General features: G+C 35.7%; 1 protein-coding gene across 3 annotated transcripts in view; it reads right to left on the reverse strand.

Moving 5' to 3' along the window:
• Positions 1 to 3,868: 3,868 nt before the first annotated feature.
• The window catches only part of PIK3C2A (phosphatidylinositol-4-phosphate 3-kinase catalytic subunit type 2 alpha), a 101,795-nt gene continuing 86,873 nt past the window's right edge, over positions 3,869 to 18,790 (reverse strand). For all 3 annotated transcript variants that reach the window (XM_027581321.2, XM_027581319.2, XM_027581320.2), the window contains 10 exons: positions 17,477 to 17,646; positions 15,872 to 16,028; positions 15,136 to 15,245; positions 12,394 to 12,601; positions 11,075 to 11,199; positions 9,422 to 9,539; positions 9,264 to 9,336; positions 8,812 to 8,921; positions 8,602 to 8,727; positions 3,869 to 6,975 (listed from right to left, as the gene is read on the reverse strand). In XM_027581321.2, coding sequence (XP_027437122.1) covers positions 6,793 to 6,975; positions 8,602 to 8,727; positions 8,812 to 8,921; positions 9,264 to 9,336; positions 9,422 to 9,539; positions 11,075 to 11,199; positions 12,394 to 12,601; positions 15,136 to 15,245; positions 15,872 to 16,028; positions 17,477 to 17,646 — 1,380 coding nt within the window. In that variant the 3' untranslated portion in view covers positions 3,869 to 6,792. The remainder of the gene's footprint in view (positions 6,976 to 8,601; positions 8,728 to 8,811; positions 8,922 to 9,263; positions 9,337 to 9,421; positions 9,540 to 11,074; positions 11,200 to 12,393; positions 12,602 to 15,135; positions 15,246 to 15,871; positions 16,029 to 17,476; positions 17,647 to 18,790) is intronic.

Genomic DNA, 18,790 nt, shown 5'->3' on the forward strand with positions numbered 1-18,790 from the left:
CCATATAACTTTTCTAATAAGGAATGTTGACTCAAATATTCATGGAATAGGAATTATAACTATTATTTCAGAGGGAGAAGCAGGCTGCAGGCAGAGGGAACAGGCTCCCTGGGGACTCGATCCCAGGACCTTAGGATCATGACCTGAGCCAAAGGCAACCAATTAACCGGCTGAGCCACCCGGGTGTCCCGTTCCACCAGTTTTTAATTCACCTTATCTGGCTGTTTGTAGATTCAGTAATATCAAAGGTAAAATGTGTGTGCTGAATGTTAATCAAATGGTGTTTACCTTCTATTATAGCATGTCCTATTGCCTTTATATGTGGCATACTTTGAGATCTTTTGTAAATCAAAACCTGATTTTTTTTTTAAGATTTTATTTATTTGACAGAGAGAGATAGCAACAGCAGGAACACAAGCAGGGGGAGTGGGAGAGGGAGAAGCAGGCTTCCCGCTGAGCAGGGAGCCCGATGTGGGACTCGATCCCAGGACCTTGGGATCATGACCTGAGCCGAAGGCAGACGCTTAACAACTGAGCCACCCAGGCGCCCCAAAACCTGATTTTTTTTAGACAAGAATTCTATCTAAAAAGATCATTAACAATTACTAAAAAGGGGTTCAGTGATCAAATGGCTTTTAAAGATTGTACTTTTAAGATTTTATTTGAGAGAGACAGCGTGCGAAAGTGGGGGGAGTGGCAGAGGGAAAGGGAGAAACAGAATCCCTGCTGAGCGAGGAGCCCAAGGTGGGCTTGATCCCAGGATCCTGGGATCATGACCTGAGCTTATGTCAGACACAACCGACTGAGCCATCTAGGCACCCCTAAGGATTGAACTTTTGTTTTAAAAAAGATTTTATTATTTGAGAGAGAGAACACGAGCGCTTGAGCAAGGCGGGGAGGGGCAGAGGGAGAGGGAGAGAGAGAATCTCAGGCAGATGTCTTGCTGCTGAGCGCCGGGGGCCCGACATGGCTCAATCCCACGACGCTGAGCCGAAATCAAGAGCCAGATGTTCAACCAAGTGAGCCCTCCAGGCCCCCCAGGATTGAACTTTCAGGTTTTTTTTTGAGGTAAAATTCACATACTATAGAATCTATTTTAACCATTTTAAAGTGTACAATTCAGTGCCTTTTAGTATTTTCACAGTATAATTAATCACCACCAATTCCAGAAATTCTCATCACCCTCAAAGAAGCCTTGTACTCTTTAAGCAGTTAACTCTCCTGGCAACCACTAATCTGCTTTGTCTCTATGGATTTGCCTGTTCTGGACATTTCATATAAACAGAATCATACAGTATGTGGCCTTTTGTATGTGGTTTCTTCATTATCATGTTTTCAAGATTCATCCATGTTGTAGCATCTATCAGTTTTCCATTACTTATTTTAAGTAGGCTCCATGTCCAATGTGGGGCTTGAACTCAGGACTCTGAGATCAAGAGTCACATGCTCCAGTGACTGAGCCAACCGGCGGTCTCATGCTTCATTACTTTTTGTGGCCAAATAGTGTTCCACTGCATGGATATACCACACTTTACTTACCCATTCATCAGTTGATGGACATTTGGCCTATTTCTACTATTTGGCCATCATGAATAATGCTATGAACAGTCACGTACAAGTATTTGAGTACGTGTTTTCAATTCTCTTGGAAATTATATATAATTATATTATGAATTGCCAGGTCATAGGGTAACTGTTTAACTTTTCTGACAACTGCCAAATGTTTTGAAGATCAGCTGCGCCACTTTTTCTTCCCACCAGAAATGGATGAGGGCTCCAGTTTCTCCATTTTTAATTCTAGCTATCCTAGTGGGTATGAATTGGTATCTCATAGTGGTTTTTTTAAAGAATTTATTTGTCAGAGAGCGAGCGAGCAAGCATGGGGGTGGGGGCAGAGGGGGAATCAGGTTCCGAGCTGAGCAACAAGCCCCATGTGGGACCCGGTACCAGGACCCTGGGATCATGACCTGAGCCAAAGGCAGATGCTTAACCGACTGAGCCACCCAGGCGCCCCTCATAATTTTGATTTGTATTTTCCTAATGACTAATAAAGTTGAGTATCTTTTCATATGATTGTTGGCCATTTTGGAGAAATGTCTATTTACAGTTCTTTGCCCATTTTTAAATTAGGTTAGCTTTCTGTTGAGTTTTAGAGTTCTTTAAATACTCTGGATACCGGAGCCTTATCAGATACATGATTTGCAAGTATTCTCTCTCATTTGGTGAACTTTTTTACCTTAACAGTAAAAAGTAGTAAAAACAGTAAAAAAACAAAAAACAAAAAAAAAACCTTTGATGCACAAAGTTTTTAATTTTGATGAGCCAATTTATCTATTTTTCTTTTGTTGGTTGGGCTTCTTGTGTCATCCTTACGAAACTCTCGTTTAATCCAAGGTTACAAAGATGTACACCTATGTTTTCTTCTATGAGTTTAATAAATTTAGCTATGTTTAGGTCTTCGATGTGTTCTGAATCTTTGTATATGCTGTTTATAGTCCTACACTTCATTCTTTTCATGTGGTTAGCTAACTGTCCCAGCACCATTTGTTGAAAAACCTCTTTCCCCATCGATGGTGGCAGTTTTGTGTCTCTCCTGGTTCATGATGCAAACAAAAATAACCAAATAGTTGTTTTAGAAAATAAAAATACAACAACCAAAATTAAAAACTCAATGGATGAGTTAAACAGTTGAAGAAAGAAGTCGTTAATTGGAAAGGAAGTCATAATAAATTATTCAGAATTGAAGAAAAATTTAACAGCGAATCCTAAAAAAAGAAGGATTTTTATACCTAGGCCCATCCTAGCTAATATGGATAAAACAAGATTAGCCCTAAGGTAATAACTATTGAAGGTATGTGATGGATTCATTCATGGAATTCATTACACTGTTGTCTAATTTTGTATATGTCTAAAATTTGCATGATAAAGTATTTCAAAAAAGGGTGAAATAAAAGGTTTTGTTTTTCTGACAGAAACCCAGTTTTTGATGGAGGTAATAACCCCCCCCCCAAGAAACTAGCTCTAATTGTTTATTACTCTTTCACAGTCTTTGGGCCCTTTTGCATGTTATTTCTAGGGCCAGAGAACCATAGTCTCACACTGGTATCATTCTGGAATGATGGAGGTAAAGTATTAGAAGAATCTGCATTTCAGGACACCTGGGGGCTCAGCTGGTTAAGCATCTGCTTTTGGCTTAGGTCATGATCCCAGGGTCCTGGGATGGAGTCCTGCAGAGGGCTCCCTGCTCGGCGGGGAGCCTGCCGTCTGCCTGCCGTCTGCCTGCCACTCCCCCTGCTTGTGCTCTGTCTCTCCCACTCTGACAAATACATAAATAAAACCTTAAAAAAAAAAAGAATCTACATTTCTCTGTTCTGTAGATACGTATAGAACATGTTCTTAGTATACTATTATAATATTTAAGTAAACCACCAAAGGCCAGGGACCATACTTACAGAAGTCTGTAAATGTTGCATTATTTCATCATTCTAATTATATGAAATGGTGATGGGGCAAAGTGGCAACCCAGAACCACTTTGTACGGTTTCAAAGAACCATAGGTAGAAGTCAGATTTGTCATTTTTAGGGGCAACTGACAGGCCAGCTTTGAAATTCAGGATTTGTGAATCTAATAAACTCCTGGGTGAGATACAAAGAACACAACAGTGAGCTCATATTAAAGTTTATTTTTTTAATTTTTTAAATTTAAGTAAACTCTATGCCCAATGAGGAGCTGGAACTTACAACCCCAAGATCAAGAGTTGCATGCTCTACCAACGGAGCCAGCCAGGCTCCCCAAGCTCCTATTAAAGTTTAGAACCCAAAATGTTAATATGTTAATAAGGAAAGAAATGATAGCAGAGTTCCTTTATTCCAGAAATAGTTTAATACAATCGTAGTACAGTTATGAAGTCACATTCAATCCACTGAATATATTCAAGATATTAATAAAAATATTATACATCTTTACTCACTATCTTAATATAAGTATTTGGTTCTTATAGATGAGACTATTTGCCATATTCATTCATATTTGCACTGCTAATCAAACAGCATGTAAATAAATCCATGGATTATGGTAGTGGGGCTTTTAGTCCTTTCTGATCTGAAATCTAAGTATCAAAATTGAATATATTTTTTTAAAATGCCACAATACTTGAATCCTAGAAAGAACAGTCAACCAATTTAAGGCAAGATATTGAAACTTTTATACAACTTTAATTTGAAAAGATAAAAGAATATCAAAGATCATACATGCCTTAACAGTTAGCTACCTATAGTTTTTTATAAAGTAATAAAAATGTCAGTGCAAGTTCTACATTGTGTTTCTCAGTAGAGAAAATAATAGGTTCTTGGAGTAGACTATTATTTTCGAATCCCAAAACACTGCAAGAAGAAAGAATTCTAATGCAGGACTTATATGTAGCATAATTATTTTTATTTGGTAAAGACAGGTATAAAACATTGTGATTATACATAAAAGTTAGTGTCTTGGCCAGTTTGTTTAAACTTTTGCTTCAGATGTACTTTAATGCAAGCTTTAAAAAAAATGTTTAAAAAAACTGACTTAAAATCTACTTAAAGTAGTAGTGCAAAGAGGCGCCTGTCTTTTTTTTTTTTTTTTTTTTGGTAAGGGCTGAAGATTAGCGTTTTACAAAGAAATAACTTAAATATATGTAAAATATGTGTATTTTTTTAATGACCAAAGAAGGCACAAAATGAGTTAAATTAAGAAAAACATTACCACTTGTCCTGAACTCTGGTTAACTGTACAGTATTAATCATAATATACATTTTCAGATAAGAAATCCAGATTTCTTGTAATTGAAAAGTGACATCCCATTTTCTAGCTCTGTTATTTGTGCTAAAAGACACTGCTGTAACAGACTGCAAATAGGCAGTACATGCTGCGTCCCATTAACAATGACCTTTTACCAAGACAGGTTTGGGTTTTTTTTTTTTTTTTTTTTTTTAACAGTGGCTAAGTGACAATTCATGGAATGGAATTAGGTCTCAAAAGCTTAAGTGAAAATATCTAACACTTCTTTATATCTGCAAAAGTACTTATACACTTAAAGGAAATGTTAACTGGATGTGGAAAAAGTAAATAAACGGTGGTGCTTTGATTTGCATTTTAATTAAATTATTAAATATACAATACATTTTAACATTAAAAAAAAAAGACATTCATATATCATACTAACGGGCTTTCCTACAAATGGACCATTAGTGTTAGGCACCAAGAATTTCAAGTGTTTTTTTTTTTTTTTTCCCCTAAACTTATCTCACTGATACATCCTCAACTGTTCTATTTCTGCTCTATAGGTTTCCCATTTACATCAAACATCTGCACAGTTCATAAAAATTATGTTGTGGGCAACTGAACTGGAGATTGTCCTTTATTGGTATTCTTCATTGCATATTTTGTCAGTTCTCTCACAGCAACTAGATTACTACAATCTCTATTACCATTTAAAAAGTGTCTGAAATTCCATTCTAGCCATGAGAATTAATATATCAACATATTTATTCAAACTAAACACAAAATTACGTGTGCAGCTGAATGAATAATAAAAATGAATTTTATCCTTAATGGTTACTGCAGAATAATTTCAATCATGTCCCTTATGATTCTGAATCCTGCTATATTAAGGAAAGTAATTCATGTAAATGTATAATGTTCACAAATATAAGACAGCTTACAAGACCAACTTTGCTATAAAAGTCTACATTAATATTCAGTCTGGACCCTAGAATTCTTGTCCTGGGCCTCCTGTGAAGAGTCTGCCCTATTCATGAAGTTCTACCAAACAGGAATGGGTACATGAGTGAACAATTTTCACTTGCTTAATGAGTAAGTGGAGTAGAGATACATGGAGGTGGATTACCAAAGTTTAATTCACACTCCTGGGAGCAAATGCAGGATTATAATGGAATGATGGCATTTAGTACACAGTTACATCGATGAATCTCATTCAGTTACGGGGCAACAAAACATAAATCAAATGTCTAAGTCACATGAGAAATAGAAAAAACTCATATTTCTGTGGGAAAAACATTAGTAAATGTACATAATTCTTTAGTAAGTTGGGAAGTTACTATTTATCAAGTCAGGAAAAAATCAGAATGAAGTGCCAGGAAAGCATATGAAGTTAAGGCACCAGTATTTACAACTTCAGTGATCGGCACTTATTCTGAAAAAGGTTTTAAAGACATGGGTGATAAAAAGCAGTATTATTTTCCCCTACTTCTATAAACTACGTAGTAGTTCTGAACATAACTATTATTTGTGCTTTGCTTTCGGCCCTATGAATAGCAGCTGTATTTTCTGATAACATCCTGCACCTTTCCTTTCCTTTGGTGTTTGTGAACACACACTGTGGTAAAGGCTATAAAAGGTGCAAAACAGGAAAACATGCTGTGTCTGTGTAAGAAACAATGCAAAATAGATGGCTGAATTGACATTGTACTATCAGACCAAACTAAAGCTATTATTCTGAATTACTCAAGAAAGGATTAAATCCTTCACCACCAACTCAGTCTTTTTCAGGACTCACTATATATTAAGTTTAGGGTTTATAGCATTCTATATGACTTTAAAACAGCAATGGCTTCAACAAGTTCATAAAAGTTAATTATGTGACTGTTGGTCCAACAGATGTATTGAAATGCAGTAAGTACATTTACTTTATAATTTCATCCAAGTATAAAAATATTATACAAAGTTCCCAAGTGTGTATGTGTGTATACGTGTTTATAACTGTCCTTGCTTTCAAAGTTCAGAAATTCACCAGCTTACAAATAGGTTGCTGCAGTCAGCTGATACCACTTAACTGTCTCTTTGCTCAAGTTGAAATCTTTTAAAGGCAGGGTCACTCCACCCAGGAAAAAATTCTCCCGCAGAGACTCTGCACTGAGGACACTGAGTTGAAGTTCTCTCTGTCTTAGAGTTTCCTTGCTGTATCCACTGTACACAAGCTACAGCAAAGGTAAAAAGAAAACAGTAAATTACAAACTTTTTGTTTGTTTGGTTTCTTGGATTATTTTAAGTAAAAACAGAAGTGAGATCAGTAGTTAAAGAGATAATGACATTAATTATGCCACATCTGATAGAATTTGCCTCATACTTTAGATGCACATTTTGTATTTCAGGAGCCTTGGATTTTATTATCATCCTTCTGAGTGTCTGACATAGAAATGCACAGAGTAGAAAATTATTATTGGCTAAAAACTGAAAACAAGGATTTTCTGAGGTGGAGAGTGTGGGGAATGGAAAAGCAATTACAAGGCGGCGTGCCTTGAGATGATCTGATAACCTGGGAAAGAGAATGGAAAGAAGCATAAGTGGGGATAAACATAACCATTTTACAAAATATGGGGGATTAGAATTTCTTTTTGTTGTCTTTTTTTGTTAGATTTTATATACCATGAAATAATTTCTGATTATCCGTACTTCAAAGCAAATTCACCAACTACCGATACGGTTTACGGCCAATCTGGAATGCTAAAAAGCTGACACACCACATTCAACACTTAGAATTTTTTTCCCAACAAGGCCTCATCATAACTTCTGAGAAACATCTCTTTAATCTAGTCCTTTTCACTGTTTGACTAATAAAAACTAAAAACTGACTACATATTATTTCTTGGAAGTACAACACTACTAACTAGGAAAAAAGCCAATACTACTTTTTGAGAATAACACCAAGTTGTCTTCACCAAACACTGTATATGCTTTTCAAGAGCTAAAAGGCTATTTCTGCAGTTTTAACAAACTTATAACCCTGATGAAAATCCACATTTTCTTCCAAATCTCTATCCAGACATTTTTGTGTGGATGTAATGTTAATATACACAAATAATGTAGTGTTTATCCTAAAAAAGTAGTTGAATAAGGGTTAGCAGGTTTTAACAGATGAGTAAGTTTGTAAGTTGACCATGAGTAGCTCAGGAAAGTCACAGTTCTGCTCCATCCTATTCAGCTAATGCTTTGCTTACTGCTTTTAGTTTAGAGCACCCTATCTGAAGTGGATTGCTGACAGATTAGAATGAATTAGAAGGAGGATGATTTTGAAACTACATCCTATCAAACAAAGGTAAAGGTAGTGAAGACGTTTTAAAAGGATAACAGGAAGGGCTTTTGAGAGCTTCAGTTATCTGAAGGGCTGCTACACAGGAGAAAAAGAGTAAATTCTGTGTGGTTCCAAGCAGTACAACAGAGACCCACAGGTGCAAACTACAGGCAGTGAAGATTTCAGCCTAGTATAAAAAAAATGTAAGAGCTGGAACTGCCCAAAACAAAGTGGATGGACTGGAAGTATTTCAGCACAGACTGGACATCCACTTTTTGAAAATGTTGTAGAGAGGGTTCAAACACCGGAAAGGTGGTTGAAGATAACTCCTAAGACCTTTTTAAAACCTAAGGGTCAATGACGGCAGGTTTAATTCCGCAACATTTTGATAAATCATCACTGGATTGCTATTGATTGGGTTTACTAGTACAATAAATAGTTCTGCAACTGGTACCTAAAAATTTAAAGTGTTTAAAATTTAAAATCTCAAAAGAACAAATCTAGGACATCTTTAGAAATGATTTTAACTTACCATCTCATTGAATGTTGGATTCCGAGTTTTTCGTGAAATTTTGGTTTTCCGTTTGGATGTTTTGTGGGTATCTGGAAGTAGGTATGTTTTGACATATGGATTTGGGTCAGCTCCATCCTCAGTAACCTATAAAGAAAAGTTTTCCCTTAATAGTAATGCTTCCTACCAAGGTATCGGTTTTCTCTACAATCATTATTTATAATCACTCACAAGGTCTTTGATGTGCATCACCATGATGAAAAGAGTACCATTTCGGTAAGAGATAGATAATTTCACTGCTCCTCCAATTTGGCCTGGAGTAGGACTGAATGGACCTGCATCTGAAAGTATAAATACGTTCATCTTTATTTTATCTTGCTCCCAGTGGTACAAACTATGACAAAACAATTTTTGCTTTAATTCCAGGATCATCATATATGGGATAGGGAAAGGAAAAGGTAAATAACCTAGTAGGCCACTGATTTATAGGTCTTTAATAATCACATTCTATTAGGAAAATTATGTTTATCCAGAAATTGATGGGCTTAGAAGGAATACCCTCCTCTCATTCCCACTGTAGTATAGCCACCCCACTGTCACTCTACCACATTCATTGAGAAACGGTAACTTGCAAATCATAGGGAAGCCATGAATGATCGATAAGGAGAAAAAAATAACCTTACCTGCAGACCTAGCTATTCCTTCAGCTTTTTCATCACGAAGTAAAGGGTGGAAAAAAGTACAAACAAGATCACACTAAGATAGAAGAGAAAAAAAATTATTAATTTAAATATCATGTAGCACAAAAAATAGTATGTTCTTTTTCAATTAGGACAGTCACCTCTGCTACATCTGTTGAAGCACTCATCAAACTCTGTAAATAACTGTTTAACTCAATTTTCCTTTTGGCTGCTACATCTTTTATGTGTGTTCTTCCTAGAACCATCCTATTAGGAAAGCTACAAAAGAAAACACAAGTGGGATTTAAATTATTTCACTTGGAAGTATTTATAGAATTAAGCACAATATTTATTTAGAAATATATATATTTTAAAAATATATAAATACAAAGTGGAATCTTAATCTTCTAGAAAGTAAATTTTTGTAATTTCTTTTCAGAGTACTGGAGATGAAATAGTTCAAGTACCTGTTAGCCTTTTACAAACCTTGGTACAAAAGAGACACTATTTTGCTATTTATTACTTATTTTCTACTATTTTTTTCTAAAAATTAATCCATTCACAAATATTTTATGCATATCTTATCCTCCAAAATAATCATTACTCAATCAGCCACAGTTACTGTTGATATCAGTCCCATACCCTGTCAATACTGTGTCCGTAAGTGACAGAGGGCCCAAATCAAGAATAACCTTTTTTTTTTTTAAGATTTTATTTATTTATTTGAGAGAGAGAGTGGTAGAGAGATAGCATGAGAGGGAAGAGGGTCAGAGGGAAAAGCAGACTCCCTGCTGAGCAGGGAGCCCAATGCGGGACTCGATCCCGGGACTCCAGGATCATGACCTGAGCCGAAGGCAGTCGCTTAACCAACTGAGCCACCCAGGCACCCCAAATCAAGAATACTCTTAACTCTGCTTATTTTGCTGCCAATAAAAAATGATACTGCATGTGGAAATAAACTCTGATAACCACACTTTGTTGACTCTACTTCTGAAATCTAGTCAGAAGAATATGAGCAACCCGACACAGAAAATCTATTGGTCATTAGCTATGTTAAAAATAAGGGTTTTGAAAGGGTAACAGATACAAAACTAAGTACTAAGATTTTAACCAACGGTCTCAATGCCTCAGCTTATTATTTTATAGAGAGGCTTCGTATGGCTGTAATTATTTCAGCAGTGACTTAAAATCCAACTTTTCTAAAACCAAGATTCCAAATTATTATCTTATGTTGCAGACTATGGTAGAGACAACAAATTATAAGATTCAACTAAGTTCCTTGATGTCACTGTAAAGGTAGTTTAAGTAACGATTTACCTAACCTGGTATGATTTAAAAAAAAAGCTTCAACTGAAATTAGAAAACTAGAAAATCCCCAATTTTAAGTTTAGGATCTTGATCATTTATTCACTGTTTTTTTTTTTTTTTTTAAAGATTTATTTGACAGAGAGAGACACAGCGAGAGAGGGAACACAAGTAGGGGGAGTGGGAGAGGGAGAAGCAGGCTTCCTACCAAGCAGGGAGCACGATGCGGGGCTTGATCCCAGAACACTGGGATCATGACCTGAGCCGAAGGCAGATGCTTAACGACTGAGCCACCCAGGCGCCCCCTATTGACTGTTTATTCATTCAATAAAACCTCATAGTTCCTTTTCTGTGTGTAGTACTTTTATCAAGCCCTGTGATACAAAGGAAAATACGTCACACATGGTCCACTGTATCCTACTAAATGCTTACACAAAGCTTTTGACCGACACTTGGTAAGAAATTGTTTCCTATAAAAAAAGAATTAATGTACAAAAATGGGAACATACCCTGGTAACTTCCAAAGTGGGAAAATAATACTGAGCTTATTGTGAAGTTCCTGAAATTCATCAAAAGTCCGGAACACAAATGATGGCTCTAACTGTCCTTCCCTCAAAATTCGGACTACATAAATCTGAAAAGAAACCACACCCCAAACATATTAGATTAAAACAAACAAAAAAAAACCTTTCCCGACAGAAAATTTACAGCTTGACCATTCTATGCAGTCCAAGTGCTTTTAACTTAGTAATGTATATGTCACGGAGAGGAAACAGCATACATAAAAGTCATTGTATTTATAGACATCTAACTGTATCTAAGAGTGATATTAACCACTGTAAGATATATAAAGAACTAGAAAGTGAAAGTCATTTATTTCCAGGATTAAATATAATAAATGGACTTCCTGAAATTTATGAATTTAGTACATTTCCAATGAACACATTAATAAGTTCATTTAAGAGTAAATGAAAAAGGCAAAATTTATGGTGGCAGGAGGATGAGGGAAAATGTGTCTTACTGGATATTTAAAGTATTATAAAGTCACAGTACTTTAGAGTAAAATACTGGTATAGAAAAAAGTCGTATTCATCTAGAGAAGACCTGAAATAAATTCACGGATACATATAAATTTAGTACATTTTAAATATGCTAACATTATAATATCTACAACATAATGTAATATACTATTATAAATCATTGGGAGAAGAATGGAATATTCAATAAAATGGTGTTAGGATAAAATACTACATAAACTTACAAAAATTGACAATAGGTGAAAATCAAAATAATACAGTTGCTTTCTAAAATATCAGTTTGTCAAAAATTTAAAGACTGTGCTGCAAAGTATTTCCAAATAAAAATATTAGCACAACGGTGAAAAACAATAATAAAACAGATAATAGTGCTATCCATGGGGTGGTGGGAAGCATACTAAAGATCTTATTTTTGTTCAAAGATGAATTTTATGTGTGTGGGTCTATTTAATAATACTTCATCCCCAGAAAGTGGAATGAGAACTGAAGACTTTATGTGCTTTTACACAGGTTGAATTTGTTACAATGAGCAAGCTTTACCTTAAGATTAAGAACAAATTGAAGAAAAGAGGAAAAGCAAAATAGCACCACCTGTTAAGCCTTGTCTCTGGAAGGAAGAATATCATTTGTCCCCCATGGTTTGGAAGCAAATTTACCAAGAAATAAATACCAAAAAACAATTAGGGATTCCTCAAATATTTATTTATTTTTGGACCATCCACGGAGGAAAGAAGTATGAAAAAAACAATAATGCATGCATGAGTCTCTACAGATACCAAAACCAAACTTACATAATGTTTATCTGGGTTGTATTTCTTATGATAAGTGAAAACAGAGACTTCCTTGATTCGACCATCTTGTCTAAACGAGTATGTTTTGGGTGAAAATGAAAGGATGGGCTCATCATTGGAAGGAAGACCAGAAAAACGCAACTGAGCCAGATTGTGAATGAAGAAGTTAAACTTTGTGGCAATGCTTCCCAAACTTGATTCGATAAGCCTACGAAATAATCAGAAAATATGTTAATAGTAAATATTCATGAGAAAACATGTTCAGTTCTTTGAACATAATAAAGGACAAAAATATTTCATTCCTTTTTAAAAAAATTTTTTTAAGATTTTATTTTTAATCTCTACACCCAATGTGGGGCTCAAACTTAAAACCCCGAGATCAAGTCGCACACTCCATCAACTAATTGAGCCAGCCAGAAGCCCCTTAAATATTTTTTTTTTAATCTATCAATCAAGATATATAAATTTTCTTTTAAAGTAAGCTCTAGGCCCTTGGGGTGCCTGGGTGGCTCAGTTGGTTAAGCATCCGACTCTTCATTCTGCTCAGGTCATGATCTCAGGGTTGTGAGATCAAGCACTGTGTCCGGCTCTGAGCTGGGCATGGAGCCTCCTTAAAATTCTCTCTCTCCCCATCTCCCTCCGCCCCTCCCTCCAAAAACAGTAAGCTCTAGACCCAACATGGAGCTTTAACTCACGATCCTAAGAGTCACATGCTCTACTGACTGAGCCAGTCAGGCGCCCCCATTTTCATTCCTTTTTAAAATATTAAGCAGATTCTCACTTTGCCAAGGATTTCCTTTGTTCTTCAGGCCAAAAACCCATGAAAAGATATTCCACCCCAACAAAAGAGTTTAGCACAAGAAAGTCTCTATTCCATCCCATCCCACTGTCTCCCAAGAAATGATGCTGTATTTCTTGAGCTCTGTGGGATCTAATACTAATATAAAACTATTAGGGATAGAAGATGATTGGAATAATGCCAAAAAAGATGATCATTTAATTCCCTTTTAATAAACAGGGAAGTTGACAACTAAACAAGTATAGAAGGAAGCATCAAAAGTAATCCAAATTTAACAAAATCTTTTCCAACAAATAGTAGTAGAATCTGGTTATCAGATTCCTTCTGATAATCATCATTTCCTTCAGTTGGAAAAAGAAGTTTTGACAGAATAGAGAGTTTGGTGGTGAGAAATCTGAAAAGCAGGCTTGGATAAAACATTTTAGGCATGCAAAAGAAACAATAAGTCTCAGAAGCAGGATAAAGAAATCCAGAAAGAGGAAAGAGATTCAAAAAGAAAAGTCTAGAACTTCACACAAAGGTTCTTGCTTTGTTATGGACTGAATATTTGTATCCTCCAAAATTCCTATGTTTGAGCCCCAACCCCATAGGGCCTTTATGGAGTCAGTAACGAAGATTAAATGGGGTTTTAAGGATAAAGCTCTGATCCAATAGGATTAGTGTTCTTATGAAGAGAGACAAGAAAACTTATGCTTTCTTGCTCTTTATCTCCTTCCTTCCTGTGCGGAAACAACGAGAAGGCAGTTGTCTGTAAGCTAGAGCCCTCACCAGGAAGTGAATGAGTTGGCACCTTGATTTTGGACTTCCCAGCCTCTACAAGTAAGAGAAAATAAGCGTCTATTGTTTAAGCCATGTCGTCTATCGTATTTTGTTATGGCAGCTCAAACAGACTAATACATGCCTGCCATATAGTTTTCCCCAGAGGAACCAATGAATCTCTTTTGAAAAAACAAAACCCATCAATACCTAAATTATCAGGGTTAGTTTGGAAGGCTATACAAAGTCAGCTTCCTTCAATTCAATTCAGCCCAGACTCTTGAGACTAGAGAAGTCCAGTCCAGTTTTCTATCTCTTTTCCACTGAGAGGAAGAAGGCAAGAAAAAAAAAAAAAGAACATGAGCTCATGGGTCCTCCCTGCTGTGGCATAATAATGAGGTGGTACCACTAGATAGTGACCAATTTGGTCACCAGACTTTTAGAACGTATTTGCCAGGAAGATCTGCTTTTAAAGCAAAAATGACAAGTTCAAATGCCAAAAATTAGTATGTGTGTTTTAAGTACTACGTCATACAGTAACAATTTACTATAGCAGTGTCCCAGAGTTTGCAGTTTTAAATATTTATGGTATCCATGAAAATTGTTATGGCAAAATCCTGAAAAATAGATTAGTACAGATATTATTTTAGAAAAAAAAACAACCTGTACTTAGCACTATCGAAAATATGCTTTGCAGAAATAGTTCATAAATAGGATGTTTATAATTCAAGTCATATACTAAATAAAACGAGTCATTTTGAGGGAAATAAATTTTTAAAAGTGTCACTGCAAATCCTTTACATTTATTCAGTAAATAACCCTGACATAAAATATACTTTTGATAAACCCACTATTTGCTAATACCGTGAATCACAATTATTTCCTAAAAATCAGATTTTTTTTTTTTTCAAGATTTTACTTATTTGACAGAGAGACTCAAGTGAGAGAGGGAACACAAGCATGGGGAGTGGGAAAGGGAGAAGCAGGCTTCCCGCCAAGCAGGGAGCCCAATGCGGGGCTCGATCTCAGGAGCCCGGGATCATGACCTGAGCCGAAGGCAGATGCTTAACAACTGAGCCACCCAGGCACCCCATTAAAATCAGATTTTTGATATATAGCATTTGTTTAAACTAAGGAAAACAAATCAAAGCTCTGTGCCTTTTCTAATATATTTAAATATGCCTTACCTAGTAAAGAAAATTGTAGCTTCTGCATCTGTAGTTTGCGGTTGAAGTGCATCTCTAACATATTTCAAGTCTTGAATACTTGTAAGTTCTGGTAACCCTGAAGGAATCATCTATAGAAAGGGAAAAAGAGTTTGTGAGTTGAACTTTTTAAAAGTCTGTTCCCCACCAGTCCCTTAAAAGCCAGCCAAGTAATGAGAACTAAAGCAAATAAAACAAAGTTTTGAGGAATTTATATTAGTCTTATAGGGATCTAAGTGATTCCATTATAAATGAGAAAAACTGAGGTCAAGTCAGTCAATTGTTGGAACTCACAAAGCCAGTTTATGGAATAAAACCTGTGAAATACAGACCTTTTTAGTCCTTTTTTTTTTTTTTTAAATCAAGTTCAGCCACAATAATCCTAATAGAAGTTTAACTTTTAACATAATACATATCCAAAAAGTACAGAAATCTGAACACACCCAAATTAAGAAAATATGTTCCAGCATCCCAGATGACTCTCTCAGGGTGCTTTCAGTTACTTTTACTCCTCACCCCCATGGTAGATTTGAGTTATGTTTTGTATTTTATATAAATGGTGTCAGGCTTATTTTACATAGCAGCAATTTTTTAGTATTTTGGTAATAATATTTGACATTTGAAACTACAGTAAATTTTATTCCAAAATATCCTTTAAATATTGAAACACAGAGCATTAATGTAAATTAATTAAAGGCTTGTAAAAGAACACAGTTACCAGTGAAAGAAGGTTAAGAAAGAGGTTTGTCTGCTTTCTTATTAAGTTGTAGGCCTGACAGCAGAGGTCCACAAACAACTGGAAACGAATGGTAGGCTTTTCACCCCCATTAATGACATATGCCATATCCGAGGTCAGCACAAAAGGAGCCCGATCCCTATTTAAAAAGAAAGTACACAACACAGTATTATTTACAGAAGATATTCAAATAGTGTTTTTGTTACCACATGGTTATTCAACTAAGCTATCTGAGCCATAATAATTTCCAACTGGGAAATTTAGAATCAGGCAGGTTTGAATCTGCATTAAAACTTAAAAATTTTGCATTTTCAGGAAAGCCATCATATAATCAATCTCATTATTTAAATAGAACACATACATGAATTTTTCCAAGATGATATCTATAAGCCCATACATTCAAATAGAGATCAAACAGTAGTTACAAACATACAGAGAGAAAAATTTGGCACTCATTGCCATTATACAAATGGGAACATTTCTAATATGTACCACTAACTAGTTAAATATACCTTAATTCATTTCAACAAAGGTTACCACATACATACACACACACACACACACACACACACACACACTCTCTTATCTACTACATGGTCAAGTCATCTCTTAGGGTCTTTTTTAATCCCTAATGCACACACACACACACACACACACACACACACACACTCTCTTATCTACTACATGGTCAAGTCATCTCTTAGGGTCTTTTTTAATCCCTAATCATACTCAGTGGGAACTACAAGGCAAAGAACAACAAGAAAAGAGGCAAGTTTGGGAACATTAATTTGTGAAAAAGTGCCTTTTAAAAAAAATAAGTTGTGTCCAGGGGCACCTGGTGGCTCAGTCAGTTAAACATCTGCGGTTGGCCTGGATCATGATCCCAGGGTCCTGGATTGAGCCCCGCATTGGGCTCCCTGCTCGGCAGAGAATCTGCTTGTGCTCTCCGTCAAGTAAATAAAATCTTTAAATAGTTGTGTCCACTAATTAAAATCAACGTTATGGCTAAATGTGTCAAAAGAAAGGTTCCTCAAAATACACACAGATATCAATCTTCAGTAATATTCTGATCCTATGGAAATGAAAACATCTTTAGCATTACTTGAAATGACTGGACTTGAAATCAATGACCTCTTGAATTAATCTGAGAAAGCAAACCAACAACTTCAGCTTTCTTGGGAAGAAAAAAGTGGACAGAGAAGGAATACTTAGATTGTAAAGAGGTTGACATTAAAATCATCAAAAACTTAACCATTGTGTGGTAAGAGAAGTCTATTTGTTTCCTTCAAGGAAAATTATGGAAACTCTTCCAGATATATATATACACACATGATGGATGGATACAGATAATTTTATTAATACCTTTTGAAAAGTGATCCACAATGTGGAAATCTGCTTCAGAATTACCTGGAGTACTTGTTTTTTTTTTAAGGTAGTCTTCACACCAAAGTGGGGCTTGAACTCACAACCCTAAGATCAAGAGTTGCATGCCCTATTGATTGAGCCAGCCAGGCATCCCCTGGGGTACTTGTTTAAAAAAAAAATGTGCCCCCTTTTCTTTAGCAACAACAACAACAATATTAGTACCTTTTGAAGCTACCAAACATCTGTGCATGGCCCAAAAACTTTCCAAAGTCAATGTGAAACATGTGTCCTGTGCTTCGAAGCATTATATTATCATTGTGTCGATCACAGATGCCTAGAACATAGGTGGCTACACAGCATCCAGCACAAGAATATATAAAATTTTCAGAAGCCTATAATAAAGATATAAAATTATTTTAGAAAAAAATTATTTTTAAAGGAGGCAGGTTATAAAGATTATAATTCATCACCCTTTGAAAAAAGTATTGTAATTCACTTTTTCAACAACTTACAAACTGGGTTATGGTAACAAAAGCCAGCCTTGTCGTATTTCAAAAACAAAACACCCTTCTAAAGGTGGTTACTGCCCCATATCTCTAGGTATTGTCTTTTAACAGGCAGATACTGCCAGTCCCTACTTGGTACATGCTGCCTTTGAACATATTTTAAGAATCATCTTTGTGGAACTCTGCTCCTCACAGGCTCTGCTATTTAGTACAAGTTGTGGTAACACTGTGACAAAGATTAATCTGAATAAAAGAATATTTTTCCCTTTTTTGGCTTATATAGGGAGGGCATGTATGAAGAAAGTCAGCCTGTATTTTTAAACATACAATAATATAATTAATGTGTTTTGTTGACTACTTATCTCCAAGTTTTTCAAAGCTGGAGATCTTTCACTTCAGTCTTTTCACAAATTAAATTACTAATACAGTATCATATAGAAGGATGCAGCAAGATGTATATAATGAGTATTTTTATCTAAAGCATGTGCATTTAGTTTATTTTCAAGAAACTACATTTCTGAATGGAGCGGTCATATGGCTCTATGTGTCCATGTTCATAACTCCCCAGAAATCATCACTGATGATGGTAAGAGCAAATGTTTACACAGCACTTATTACAAACCAGGCACTACACCCTTTCTACACACCTATACACACACACACGCATGCATATGCACACTATATGACATAAGTCTGATTATGATTGTCATTTTACATGAGGGAAACTGAAACATAGAAGTTCTTTGCCCAAGATCACGTAATTGTTAAATGGCAGACCAAAGATTCACCCCAAGCAATGTGACTCCTTGATGTTATATTCTCTTAGTAAAGGGCATTAAGAGTCAAATGCATAAAAGGCACTCAATGTGTGTTACTTGACAATTATTTTGTGTCAAACCACTTTCCCAGAACCACAAAAGAGCCAACATTACTATAAACAAGTATTGGCTTCTGCTGCATTGCTTTCCCCACACCACAAGTAAGAAAAGGCAGTGATCTTAAACTTAAACAGTTTAAAAGACTAACAAAG

The sequence above is a fragment of the Zalophus californianus genome, chromosome 11 (genome assembly GCF_009762305.2).
Source record: "Zalophus californianus isolate mZalCal1 chromosome 11, mZalCal1.pri.v2, whole genome shotgun sequence".
Taxonomy (NCBI): domain Eukaryota; kingdom Metazoa; phylum Chordata; class Mammalia; order Carnivora; family Otariidae; genus Zalophus; species Zalophus californianus.